We start from the raw sequence: 14,048 nt of genomic DNA on the forward strand, positions 1-14,048 counted from the left end.
TCTATAGTACGCAGCCTTACCCTGCATTTCTACAAGAGGGTGTTTACACGGCTTGAACCCGTGACCTCTTGGTCACATGGCAGCAATTTTGCCAGTTACGTCGAGGCTCCCCTTTACCATACCGGTCAAAGTACTTCGTCTAAATTGAAACAAAGAATGTATTATTTTGGGATAATAATAAAATACTCCGTTTGCGAATAAAACAAATAAACAGTCTGACTTTCCCGGGTCTACTCTCATCGAATTTCTCATCAAATTTTTTAAGAAGACTAACTAGATTCCATATATTATTTTATACACTTTTTCGATATATTTGTTGCAGTGCTTTTGTAGGTGGTTGCTACTTCAAAATCCTCCTGCATTGCCAATCTGCATTGAAAGGTTAGTTGTCCTTACTCGTCATTTGATTACTTTAGAGCTAAAGAACACTTGTTGCTGATCAAAGTTTTAGCACTATATACAGTACAAGTCTACATTTAGCAATAATAACAAATCTAATAAGCATTTGGAATATGTTGGGAATGATGATTTTGACGAGCGTCTGGTACGTATAATATTTTGTTGGTATTAGGTTTCTATGACTACTCGTCGTTTGGTCATCTTACTATCTTGTTGTTATTTATGTTGCTTTTATATGGGTTCTTGTTGTTGCCCTTTCTTGTTTTTTTTTTAATTAATGTGGTGCTTATATTTTCTTGAACTAAGGGTCTATTGAAAATAACCTCTTTATCTCCACAAGATAGGGATGAAGTCCGCATGCATACATATTACCTTTCTCAGACCCCATTATATGCGATTATACTAGGTATGTTGTTGTTTGTGGTCTGTTACATTCTAGTATAGTTTAAGATGTTGTCTCACATTGTGGTGGATCTAAGATTTGTAAGTCGTGGGTGCCCCTTGGAGTGCGGCCCTTTTACGGACCCAGCGTGAATGCGGGATGCTTTGTGCATTGAGCTGGTTGCTCATATACTCTTAATATATGGTTGCTACTAATCACAAAGGATGCTCAGTCAATTCCGCCCTAGGCCAGTGCATTACAATTCTGCACATTGCACATTTAGAAAACTGGCCATAACTTTGTGTAGGGATGTCCTATTGACGAACCGTTTTAACCGTTAGAAAGTAGAGTTTAAGGCCTACAACTTCCTGAAGTTGAGTCCTGAAGTTGAGTCCTGGCTCATTCATGCATATGCTGTTGTCATTTAGTTTATTTTCCAACTTTCTTTGTTTCCAAGCCTTCATTCATTTCTTTTTTTACACGTTAGTACAACATTTCCACATCATTTTGACATGACAAGCTTCAAATTTTATCTAAGATAAGCTCGAGGAGGTCGGGATGTTACAATTTAATTTGCACGTCAAACAGTACAATACCAACATTGACGTCTTGCAACTTGCAGGTTTCAGGTCATAATTGGAGTACAATAGATATGGCTTATGCTAGTGTTGCTTCTCTTATGAGAACGATGGAGTCGGTCTTGGCATCCAATTCGCCAATGCAATCTCTAGTTTGTGATCACAAAGAAGAATTTCTCGCTCTTCGTGAAAAAGTTAGCTTCTTGGAAGTATTACTCAAGAACTTTGAGAAAAACAACAATTCTGGGAAAATGATAGATTTGGAAGCACAGATAAAAGAAGCTGCAAATGCTGTTGAACACACAATTCAATTGCAACTAACGAAATTTTTAATGGCAAAGGATGAAATGCAGAAAGAAAAGGCGCATAAGAGGCTTCTTGATAGCCTAAAACAGGTAGCAGAGGAGATTGATCATCTCCAGAATGAGTCACCAAAGATTCAAAATGAAGGCAAAAAAGCATCAAAGGAAGCTTTGGTTCAGGACTCAAGTTCAGAAAAGCATAGTCCAAATGTGGAGAACAATATGGTGGGACGTGATGATCAAAGGAAAAGGTTGCTTGTAGAACTGACACAACATGGTGGCTCGTCTGGTAGACTCAAAGTCGTCCCGATAGTGGGGATGGGGGGCATTGGTAAAACAACTTTAGCGAAAGAAGTTTACGATGATGCATCCACTCGATTTCACTTTGATGTTTGCGCGTGGGCTACTATATCTCAACAACATAATGTAAAGGAAATCTTGTTGAGCCTTCTGCGTCATACAAAGGGCGACAAATTTAACATGGACGATGAGACAGAGCTAGCTGACATGCTACAAAAGAGTTTAAAGGGAAAGAGATACTTAATTGTATTGGATGACATGTGGAAGAATGAAGCATGGGATGACGTGAGACTATGCTTTCCAAGTGAAAATAATGGGAGTCGAATATTGTTGACTACCCGTAACATTGAAGTAGCTTGTTCTGCTGATACAGAGAATCTTTCTTTGAAGATGGATCCCATGGATCCAGTTGAGAGTTGGAAGCTTTTCAAAAGTATCGCGTTTGCAAATGAAGCATTACCATCTGAATTTGAGACTATTGGGAAACAAATTGTAGACAAATGTCAGGGGTTACCGTTAACCATTGTCGTTGTTGCTGGGCTTTTGTCTAAATCTGAAAGGACAATAGAAGATTGGGAAAATGTTGCTGAAGATGTCAAGTCATTTGTCACAAATGATCCTGATAAACAATGTTTACATGTGCTTGGGTTGAGTTACAATCACTTGACCAGTGACCTAAAAGCATGTCTTCTGTATTTTGGAGTTTTTCCAGAAGACAGCGAGATTTCAGTGAAGAGATTGATGAGATTATGGATTGCTGCGGGGTTTTTGAAGTTAGTAGAAGACTTGGAAGGTGAGGCTGAGAAGTGTTTGCAAGATCTTATCGATAGATGTTTAGTTCTCGTCAGTAAGAAAAATTGGGATGAAACGAAAATTAGAACGTGTAAGGTCCATGATCTAATATACGAGCTGTGCTTGAGAGAAGCTCAAAGCCAAAACACTTTTGTCATGAATGACATTGTATATGATGGTCCGGAAGCACAAAAAGCACATAGCGATGATATTGTGTTTGATGATCAATGTCATCATCTTACTAGGCATAAAATGCAGACCTTTAAGCGATGGACTGATGGGGATGATATCGGCTATGGTTCTTATAGGGCCCTTCTTACCCCTGGACATCATTGTTTAATAAGGCAAACAAATGATGACGATGACAACCATCCCCTGAAGCGAACTCATTCTATTCTCACTTTCTGTGGTTATACTTACACCTTTACTCTCAAATCGGAGCTTGTCCATTTCAACTTACTCAGAGTCTTGGACTTAACTCCAATATCGTTTGATAGGTCATTCCCTCCGCAGATACTATCCCTCATTTGGTTGAGGTACCTAGTCTTGCGCGGGAGTTTTATCATGCCTCCAGAAATTTGCAGGTTATGGAATCTACAAATATTCAAGACTGTTGGTTCGTATCAGTCAACATCTATGGTTTTTCCAGAGCAAATTTGGGAACTAATGCAATTAAGGCATCTCAAACTACATAAATTTTATTTGTCTAATCGTCTAAGTGAATCCGTTGATGAAGAGAGGTACTTGAATTATTCAAATATACAAACTATTTCTGGCTTGTCTCCAAGTTGTTGCACAAAGGAGGTTATTTCAGGTATTCGAAATGTTAAAAAATTACGAATATGTGGTCATTCATGTGACTATAAAAGATTTCAAGAATGTAGACTTGTTGACAATCTTGTCCATCTACATCAACTCGAAACGTTGAGTTTTAAACTATATGATCGGTGGTCTTTAGACAATGAGATTTCACCACTGACCATTCCAAGTGCAAAAGCTTTTCCACCAACGCTGAAGAAGTTAGAGTTGCGTCAAATTGAACTAAGGTGGGAGGATTTGGACATCATAGGTGAATTGCCTAAACTTGAGGTGCTGAAGCTGAGACTGAATGCTTGTAAAGGCGGCGAATGGTATCCAATTGTAGGGAGATTTACTAGTTTGAAGCTTTTGCTAATTGGCCAGAATGATCTCAAATACTGGAAAGCTACAAATGACAATTTTCCTGTCCTTGAGCGACTCGTGATTATACATTGCAGAGTTTTGGAAGAGATACCGATTGAGTTTGCAGAAATCGCCTCACTAAAACTAATTCAGTTGCGTGGATGTAACCCCAAACTCGAGGCTTCTGCTGTTCGAATTCAACAAGAACAAGATAACCTCGGAAACAAGCCAGTACATGTTCACATCCTACAATCATATTCAGGTGAGTATAACATTTTATTCCAGAATGAACTTCCAAAAATTGCTTATGACACTTAAATAACTATTTTCATTAGCCAAACCAATGTAATTAAAACTGTTATTTAGTTAGTAAAATTTTCAATGTAATGGTCTTGAATGCCCTCAATTTTACTAGTTCTAGGTGATGTGTTTGCGCTTCCTGTGCATAAGGTGCTACCTCAATTTTTAGTGAGTTTCTCTGTCCTTCCAGGGTAGGGGTAAGGTTGCGTACATCTCACACTCCCCGGACCCCACTTGTGGAAAAATACTGGGATTGTTGTTGTTGTTCCATATTTTTATTGAAGTAACTTTTGGGTATTACTATATATGTACATCATTTTTATAAGGGGTCAACGCGTGTATGTCCAGAAATTATTAGATGAACACACGTAATCCGAGTTAAATTCTGGTTTTAGATGAACAGACTCTAAATCCGCATCTGGATGCTTGTGAGTTGTCAAACTACTACCTAGGGGCAGAGGAAATGTTTCTGATAGATCCTTGGCACAAGAAGATAAAAGGAGACAATAGAACAGTAACAACAATAGAGGCCAGAAAGATAGTACCAGCGACCTAAGAATCAGAAAAATAAATGGAAAAAGCAATGGTCTTCTTCAACTATTAAAGAACCCTAATTCATATGTTGAACCATTTCATAAAAAAGTCCTCACTCCAATTGATTTTTTGTGTCAATATTTGAAGGTTCTGTGGATTCAAATGGAACCCTAGATGTGAGAAGATGTGATTGTGGACTGATTGCTTTACATTTGACTGCTTGGACTGACGCCAATGCTGGAAGGAGGTTCTACAAATGTCCAAGACCAAAAGTAAGTTGTGAACTTATTTCGTTTTTGGTGGGCTTAATGGAATCATTTTCATATGCTCGGTTTACCGGTTTTCTTTGAAGGAAACAACGACAACAACACACTAAAATCCCACCAGTGGGGTCTGGGAAGGGTAGAGTGTACGCAGACCTTACCCCTATCCCAGAGGGGGTAGAGACGGTTTTCTTTGAAGGAAGTGATTGATTATTAGTGAGATTATTTAGTCGAAATGGCTGATTATATATCATTGAATATTTTGATTTTTTGTAGGTTAGTTCATGTGACTTTTGGGAATGGCACGACGAAGAGCTCCCCCGGAGAGCAGTGATTGTGATCAAAGATTTAAAAACTTCTTTGGGTGTTATTATGGATGAAAGGGACAAATTGAAGAAGAAAGCTGATGAAATGGAGCTTGTTAATCATGTGGAAGTCGAAAAAATTAGTAATTTAGAGGAGAAAATCAAGAAGTTGAGAATTATCATTTTGATTTCATGGGCATTATTCGTTGGATTTCTTGTCGTTGGGTTGATGAAATGAAATCTTATTGTAGTTGTAATGGTGATTGTAGTTCTAATGGCAAGTTGCATATATAATTTTAGTTCAACTTAGTTGCATATGTAATTTTAGTCTCGGTTAGTTGCATACATGGTGTACATGGTTCAGTTTGAATCGATTTTTACCAAACTGAGTAAGTCGATTTTTCAAATATTAGAATCAAAGCAAATCAATTAAGTCGATTTTTTATTGAATCGGTTTGGATCGGGTTTTGTCGATTTTTCTCTTTTTTCAGTTATTTATCGATTTTTTCTTAAATATAAGACATATACTACAAAATACATATTCTGGCAACTACATTTTTAACATAACACTAGAAAACAAATTGCTTTTTAAAAAATCTATCATTTACTAAGATATATTGATGATAAGTGAATCAAATAGTCATAAATAATTAAGGACTCAATTAAAAACAGATTATTTTTAGCATGAAACAGATTCTTGTACTTAGCAAATGAAAACTAACACTCAAACTAGAATGCAAAGGCAAAGAACTAGATTGTTATAATATCAACGAACTAGATTAAAAGTGCAAACGATTAATATTTACCATACATTTTTAGAAACTTTGTATAATAATATACATATCTATAGTGTAATAAATTTTAAATAGCTACTTCTATAGTCGGTTTGGTGCGATTTTTTATTAAAACCAAAACCAAACCAAATTTAATCGGTTTTTAAAATTCAAAACCAAAATCAAACCAAACCAAAAAAGTATAGGCTTTTTTGGTCGGGTTTGGTTCGGTTTTTTGGGTTTGTATGAACGCCCCTTGTTGCATATGCAACTATAGTTGTGGTTCTCTTTTGCAAGAAGTATTTGCAACTATTTGTAATTCCTAATGGTTGTGTTGTTTCAGTGTAAGGATGCGTATAATAGACCCTTATTGTCCGACCTTTCCTCGAACCATGCGCCTAGCGGGTGCTTAATGCACCGGGCTGCCCTTTTTGTGTTATTATGGCAAGTTGCATATTTGTAGTTCTATTGATTGTTTAGTTCTAATGGTTGTGTTGTTAGGGCAAGTAAACTAGACAGAAAATGGACAGACAAAGAAACTAAACAGATGGTCACAAAACTATTGATTTTCAAAACTGCAGATATTGCAAAACTTGACACAAAACTGGACCAAAATCAAATTGCAGATTTTTCCATTCATATATAGGAAATTGCAGATTTCAAAACTTAACATACACAGCAGATTTTCAAAAACTGAAATGGATAATTTACAAGTACGTTGGCTGCACACTTTTTATATATCTTTTTATATTATCGGCTGGATGATATCAAAGAGAAACAAGAAGTTAATCAAAAGCATTCCCGTCCCAATGATCAAGCAAAATAAGCAAAGGCGAATCTCTTCCTACGGAATCTAAGGCTAAGGTTACGAAGCAAAGGAAGTTCATTGCTGAAAGAAGTAGTGATCTCGTTGTAGGCATGTAAATTTTATTAAAATTAAATCCATAAAATAATTTGGATTATATTTTCAAATTAAGATACATTGGTTCAAATAAATATTATAGGCTAATATAATTGAAATTAATTATATAAGTCCAACATATATGAATTAAATAAATAAGGCTTAATTCATTGGGCTTGTCCATTTAGTTGGGCTACAAATAATGAGCCCACTTCATTAAGCCCAAGATGTCATCTTCCTAGAGGCCCGTTTGGTGCCACGTGTCAAATGACATGGCGCGCCAAGTCAAGCGGAAGAGCCAATAGGACCATGCCACATGTCAAAATGACAAGGCATTGCCAGTCACACTGAAAGGCCAATGAAATCGCGCCACGTGTGCAGGTGACATGTTCTGGCCAATCAAATGCGGTCATGTCACACTTCAATTTGATTGGTCGGAAAGAGTTTGTTCTTATCATGACTCCTCCCTTCCACAACTATAAATAGGGGTCTTCATAACCCAGAAAAGACAGCAGAAGTTATAACAAGAAGCAAGAGAGAGCTCGCGAATCAAACGCCGCAAAATTCTCTACAAGTTTCAAGCTTCAAGCAATCAAGTTCAAATTCAAGAAATCAAGTTCAAGCTCAAGAACGAAGAACAAATCGTGGTCAAGTTCAAGCAATCAAGCTAAAGCTCAAGAACAAGATCATCGTTCGTGACGACAACTATATATTCAAGATCAAGCACAAAGGCCCTTGAATTTATTTACTATTGAAAAGAAGAATCAGAGGATTCATAGAAATTGTACACTCAAATATTTGAAATAAAATTCTATGATTTTTGTGATATTTTTTCAGTCTTGATTTTATTTTCTCGACGCAAATTTATTGTCTACACTCGTTTTGCTTGCCTGAAGAAATGAAGCTTCCTGTCCATCTTTACTGGGATCTGCATCCACGTTATGCACCACTAGGCAACACATTTGGGTGCAATGGCTTCGGATTCTCTTTGGTGCAACTGGGAAAATTTTATTTTGTATCTCATACAACTGACACTAGTTGTATGAGGCATCTTTTTTGTCTCACAGTTTTGTGGACCCAAATTTTTATGGACCCAAAAGTGTAAGATTGAGGTCCACAAATTTGTGAGACAAAAAGGAGCCTCACACAACTAATGTCAGTTGTGTGAGGCACACAATAAAACTTCTCGGTGCAACTGACCTCTAGCTTTCTCCAGTAACTTACTGATTACGACACGTGTATTACTTATGCAGATTTTTTCTAATCCCTCCAACCAAACAACCCCTAATAATAATTAATATAGAAGCAGTAGAACACATCAGACTCCAGCACAAATCTGGTGTCTCTGTCCTCAAAACACAAAACCAACATCAAATACTGCAACTGGGTGGGCAGCCCCTTAAGTTAAGCAGCTGCAACTTTGAGAGATGAATGACAACATAATACTTGAATAGAATCAAGTTATTATACATAATAGATAGAATTTAAAATTCCAAAGCGAAAATGAACACGACTATACAGTAATTTGAGCTTTAGGCCATCCAATGTACAAGTTAACAAGTAAACAAATGCAAAGCCGTGCATCAAGACAATATTAATCGGAGGATTTCCCCTGAGAATTTGAATGACTTCTCCGTCTCTTCCAAACAATGATTCTTCTCCTCTCTAGTCCAGTTCTGAGCAAAGAAGCGATGCATCACGTTAACTATCAATGAACAAGTTAGATAAAAGAAAGATTAAAGTTACAAGTTAGGATTACTTCTGCAACTTTATTCAGCTTCTCTCTAACATTCTGCAGCAGCTGAGAAAGGTCACCGTCCCATTTGTAGAATTCCAGCTCTTTCTTGTCGAGTATCTTTTCAGCCACCTGAAAACAAGAAGAGGCAAGATTGGGTGGACAAGTAACCACCTTTTCCCGTTAATAACGGTACTCCAAAATGAGAAAGGGAAGGGGGGGAAACATGCAATAGGGTGAAAACTTCTGCCATCGAACTAAGTTTTAGGCGGGGGAATTGGAAGACATCACTAGTCTAACAAAGTAATTTGTAAAGAGAGTTTAGGATTGCCTCCATATTACATTTCTAATAATCTCCTCATTTATCATCTGCCTAGCATTTTTAACATTGATTTTCTAATGAGAGTATTCAAATTTTGTTTCTTACTGTACAACTTCCACTCGCACATTGCTCAACAATTAGTTGGTTTTGGGACAAGAGATGATAAAGGCAGGAACTTATAATATTTCAATTATCCATCAAAGCTGAAGCACTAATGAGTACATGGAAATGAATGAAAGGTAAATAGGGAAAAATGTAATGCCGGAATTTTTAAGGCCTATGAACTAATTTGGTTGGGACTGAGGCACACTAGTTGTTGTATGAACCGAATTGTTCACTCCCCCTCATATCCATGTTCAAAGCAATGTTGTGAAGAGCGTGAAGCGAGGAAAAGCGACAACCCCATTTCGCTTAAAGCGAGAAGCGAAGCGCTCGCTTTGAAGTGAAGCGGAATTTAAAAAAAAATTAAAATAAATACTGCATAGACAACACATATAATTGTAAGCAAATGTTCAATACTTCTATGTAAAGGATATAAAAATTAGAGGAAGGGCAGTTTTTCTCTGTTAAAAACTGGGCAGAGAAAGAAGAACCCAAGGATTGGCATCAATTCTGAGAAAGAACCGAAGGTAACAAAAAAATATTTGCCAGCATTTCGCTGCTATTTGGACGTTGAAACAGTGAAAGAAAAAGAAAAAGAAGAAGAAGGAGGAGGAAAATCAGAACATACCTCTTGCTGTTGAAGACTTGAAGTTGAAGTTGAAGTTGAAGAAGAAGAACCCTAGTCTAATGCTCTCAGATGCTCTGCTTTAAAATCCTAGTCGCTGTGTTCGTTTAATAAAAGACAGAACAGTTTCGTTTTTAATTAAATAGCCTGGGTCTGTTTAAAAACAAAGAAGCGGTCGCTTCCTTCGCATCGCATCACTTGGTCGCTTCTCGCTTTTTAGTGGGAAGTGGTCGCTTTTTTATACCTGAGTGTGAAGCGGGCACTGAGTCGCTTCGCATCGCTTTAAGCAAGGAAGCGAGCGCTTTTTTAATCACTGGTTCAAAGGCAACTCAAGTGGAGAATAGAAAACAGAATATGAAGAGGGAAGTGGATATGAACCAATATACAAGGGTGTAATGACAAATGTAATGTGTTCTCCACACGACAATTGCCTCTAGATACTCTTCAAATTATGACTTAAATGCAGCTAAAGTTTTGCTCATTCCATATTTTTGTGATGAATTCTAGCTTGACAAACCACAGTATCAAAAGGACAATGCGGAATAATACCAAAAACTTAAAAGAAGACTTCACTGACCTTTCTCCCTATCATGCGACCTCCAGCGGAATGCGCAAAGTATGTGTTGTAAAAGTGGCAAATAAATGCTTGAGGATCCTTTTCTGAAAGCTCCTCTAAGTAACGAGCATAGTTGAGACCAGGAGATGATGGTTCTGGGATGGCATAACCTTGCTGCCTAAACCATTCCAAATCCTTTGCTAAGCCCTCTGACCTTTCTAATCCCGTGTTCCTGAACTCAGCATCTGCAGTCAAATGAAAGAGAAAGAGCAGTAAGATTCTGTTTCTCAACCAAGTCAGTCAGGTTATTAGCTTAGCGCATATGTGGAGAGTGAGGGCTCGATCTGATAAGGCACACTATCACTTGTCTTTGCTGTATGCAATTACCAAGTTTTTGTTTTTATTTTTTTTGTAAAACTCGCTATGTAAAACTACTTCATGTTGTAAACTCCAGGTACTAGCGAAAGCATTAATTACTCTAAGCACAGAACTTCATATCGTAAACTCCAGGTACTACTGAAAGCATAAATTAATCTAAGCACCAATTTTCTAACAGTAACACTGAAATAAGAAATTGAGGGGTGGCAGACCAATACTGGGGATATGAACTAAGGTTGAAATGCGACCAATTGGGTACAACATCAGCATATTTAATACTTCAGTCATATCTAAACTTCTATATCATCCAGAAGACGGATTCCATATAATCACTTTACTTGTCTTTACACACTTCATATTTTCATGTCATAATAAGAGAAGTCCAGATATCCAACTGCCAGAAAATGTCTTCAACTGTTTCTCAAGTTTTGACCACTTGTTTACTGAAGGTCAAGGCATAGACTATGCTTGACTCTTCTTAGGAAAACTAATTGATCTATTGACGATCATAACCTAGTCTAGAGTGCAAAATTACATCTTGATTATTTATTTTTCAGTATCATATATGTAAATTTAATATTTCAAAAGCTCTTATAACAATCATTCAGGAACTTCCTTGTACACTACAAGTCTTGCACCGTGCAAACAACATATAAATAAGAAAGGCTTTGTATCATTAAGTGTAGGGAAAGATCCTTTTCACTTTTAAAAACTTCTCGTATTTTATTATCCGATAAAGAAACCGAAACCCGATACACAGTGATCAGTTAAGATATTTCAGAAAAATTACAATGATGCTAGTTAATGTGGTGAAAGGTCAATCAACCAAGCTTCAATCCCGAACAAAAAATGTATGGTAACCTGTGAAGACCTTTTCCCCCCGATAAATAAGAGGGACAAATAAATAAAGCTTCCTAAAACATTGGGGAACATCTTAATAAAATTGATGTTGTATCTCCACCTAGAACAACAGTAAGAAAGTCACTCTGATATAATTGAACCGGTTAACTTGACAGGAACACACTCATTTCACAAGTGGCACCTAACTCGCAATCTTAGTAACAGCCATTCGATCAAATTGCAAATAGTACGTTTAAAGAGCATAACACACTGTATCACAGCCAGAGCAATCCATCAAGTTTTTCAATTATCAATACCATGAACCAAACAGGACATTATATTAGAATTCTATATATCTTAGAATTCCAATGGATGTGTAAAAAATCAATTACCACAAAGCAGAAGTACTAACAGAAATTGAAACCTCACTCTGGAAAAGAGGCCTTTTCATAATCTTTTCCAAAGTTATAAAGAGTATAATACTGTCCCACAACCGGAGCAATCCATCAAGTTTTTCGATTGTCAATACCGTAAATCAACAGCAACAACTACGCCTCAATTCCAAACAAGTTGAGTCGGCCATATGAAGTTTCACCGACTATATTACTCTATTTAAACTCATCGCAGGCCAATATCACATAAAATAAAAATAAAATGTACTAGAAGTTCTTTATACCACTGAGATATTTATACTAAATAACTCCAAAAAACGCAAAGTAAAAGTACTAACATGACTAAAACATATTCTCAATCAAACAAAACAATCAGATTTCTAATGGATGGACAGAAATTAAGCACTCTAGAATGACATCTTTCTATATTTTGAAATAACCTGACTTTAAACTTCCAATTTTATGATTTATAACCACACAAATATTTATGTTATTGTTTAAATCCACAAGTTTCATCTTAAACTTCGTGCATAGTCAAACTAGTCAAACATAGTCACATAAATTTGACTGATAGAGGTTAAAAAAACTCACACTCAGGAAAAGGAGCCTTTTCCATAATCTTTTCCAAAGTATCATAAACCAATTTACTATCCACCAAAAACTTCAAATACCCTTCAACACTAGGTTCCCACTTAGCCATAGGCTGACCTTCAGGTTCTTTTTCACCTTCCTTAGATTGATCCTTAGTATGCAATTTCATAGCCACAAATCTCATCTCCTCAACAAACCCTTTAGCTTCACCAGGATACCTTTTATTGGACTTCTCAGCAGCAGTTGTAGCTGAAACAACAACCATTCTTGATTTTTTCAATGGAAGTTTTGAACTTTGAGTAAATGTTGAAAAGGGTATTGAGCAAAACTGATTTTGAGGTGTTTTTAGTAGTGTAAATTGGGTTTTTTCATAAAGGGGTTGTGATTGGGATAAGGGTGTTATAGAAGCCATTTTTAAAGGAAGATTTCTTGAAAAGGGTATTTAGAAAAATTGAGTGAAAATGACAGATTGAATGGATTGGAACAAGAAAAGAGTGATGATTGAAGAAAGAGAAAGAAAAAATGAATCTTTTATTGTCTATGGCTATGGAGTTTCTTGAAGCAAAAGGGTATAGATACAGAATTAAGTGTATCTATATGTTTTGTCTAGAAACTGAATATAAAAAGGAATTTTCTTTTGGTGGAAATAATATTTTATGGGAGGGTTTCAAAGATGTATTGATTGCTGTGCTGAGTACTGTGTTAAATGGCTAAGTTCTTCCTCCATGGATTGGTTTCTTTATTTTGAGGGAAAGATAGAGTTTTTATTTGTTTTTTTATGTAAATAAAAAAATGGTCCCTCATGTTTGGGTGTAGGTTCATATTGGTCCTTTGAATATATGTTTGAGTAGTTTTGATTTTTTAAATTTGTTAAAAAAGAGCTGCACGGAGCACAAATTATTTCGCATTCATGCATGGTTTGGGGAAGGATCGTATCCCAATGGGGAGTGATGTAGGCAGCACGCCGTAAGGACTACATCCCAAGGGGGTTTATGTAGGTAGCATACCCTAATACAAGCGTCAGTGGCTGATTCGGGTTGTTAAAATTAAAGAAACTCTGAAAAGAAGAAAAAAAGATTTAACCAGAAACATACAAAAATCTGGTCATACTTCAGAAATTACAATATCAAAAACTATAACGTCCACTAGAAATAAATAAAAAATAGCATAAATCTGCACTAGATTCCAAAAATATACCAAAATTGTTAGATTTACCAAAAATGATGAGAGAAAAAAAGTGTTAAACAACAACACAAGAAAAGTCTCAAAAAGAAAAAAATAAAAAATAGAAGAGACTGTGGCCAATGGAATTCAAAATATAATATATAAAGGTACAAAATGAATTTTTCCTTATATATAGAGTATAGTTTTTCGGCGAAAGGGGTTCGAGTAAACCTTCTTCCACCCCTAAATCCGCCACTGCTAGAGATAAATAAAAAAAATAGTAGTAAATTGCACAAGACTCCACAAATAACATAAATATACGATAAATAGCATAAACAACCTCTTCAAATGTG

General features: G+C 36.3%; 2 protein-coding genes across 4 annotated transcripts; one reads left to right on the top strand and one right to left on the bottom strand.

Annotated features, from left to right (window-relative positions):
* LOC109226493 (putative late blight resistance protein homolog R1A-3) lies at window positions 300-5,573 on the top strand. 3 transcript variants are annotated; one of them, XM_019391256.1, is made up of 4 exons: window positions 300-381; window positions 1,404-4,176; window positions 4,896-5,020; window positions 5,288-5,573. In XM_019391256.1, exons 2-4 carry the CDS (start codon window positions 1,434-1,436, stop codon window positions 5,552-5,554), a joined length of 3,135 nt encoding a protein of 1,044 aa, XP_019246801.1. In that variant the 5' UTR covers window positions 300-381; window positions 1,404-1,433; the 3' UTR covers window positions 5,555-5,573. The 3 variants fall into 3 exon arrangements, with proteins under 3 accessions (XP_019246801.1, XP_019246803.1, XP_019246802.1); XM_019391258.1 differs by lacking the exon at window positions 5,288-5,573 and adding an exon at window positions 5,101-5,279; XM_019391257.1 differs by lacking the exon at window positions 300-381 and adding an exon at window positions 402-544.
* On the bottom strand, window positions 8,412-13,276 carry LOC109226495 (heme oxygenase 1, chloroplastic). Its single transcript, XM_019391259.1, has 4 exons — window positions 12,532-13,276; window positions 10,352-10,575; window positions 8,750-8,857; window positions 8,412-8,666 (listed from the first exon to the last, which is right to left on the bottom strand). The coding sequence occupies exons 1-4, from the start codon at window positions 12,941-12,943 to the stop codon at window positions 8,574-8,576; spliced, it is 837 nt and encodes a 278-aa protein (XP_019246804.1). The 5' UTR covers window positions 12,944-13,276; the 3' UTR covers window positions 8,412-8,573.

Source organism: Nicotiana attenuata, chromosome 6, assembly GCF_001879085.1.
Source record: "Nicotiana attenuata strain UT chromosome 6, NIATTr2, whole genome shotgun sequence".
Classification (NCBI taxonomy): Eukaryota; Viridiplantae; Streptophyta; class Magnoliopsida; order Solanales; family Solanaceae; genus Nicotiana; species Nicotiana attenuata.

Excerpts from the sequence above, each read along its gene's own strand:
- LOC109226493 (XM_019391256.1), top strand. The coding sequence starts at position 1,434 with ATGGCTTATGCTAGTGTTGCTTCTCTTATGAGAACGATGGAGTCGGTC. Across the intron at positions 4,177-4,895 it reads CATCCTACAATCATATTCAG|GTTCTGTGGATTCAAATGGA; the intron begins GTGAGTATAACA and ends CAATATTTGAAG. Across the intron at positions 5,021-5,287 it reads ACAAATGTCCAAGACCAAAA|GTTAGTTCATGTGACTTTTG; the intron begins GTAAGTTGTGAA and ends GATTTTTTGTAG.
- LOC109226495 (XM_019391259.1), bottom strand. The coding sequence starts at position 12,943 with ATGGCTTCTATAACACCCTTATCCCAATCACAACCCCTTTATGAAAAA. Across the intron at positions 10,576-12,531 it reads AAAGGCTCCTTTTCCTGAGT|ATGCTGAGTTCAGGAACACG; the intron begins GTGAGTTTTTTT and ends ATTTGACTGCAG. Across the intron at positions 8,858-10,351 it reads GTCGCATGATAGGGAGAAAG|GTGGCTGAAAAGATACTCGA; the intron begins GTCAGTGAAGTC and ends TCTTGTTTTCAG.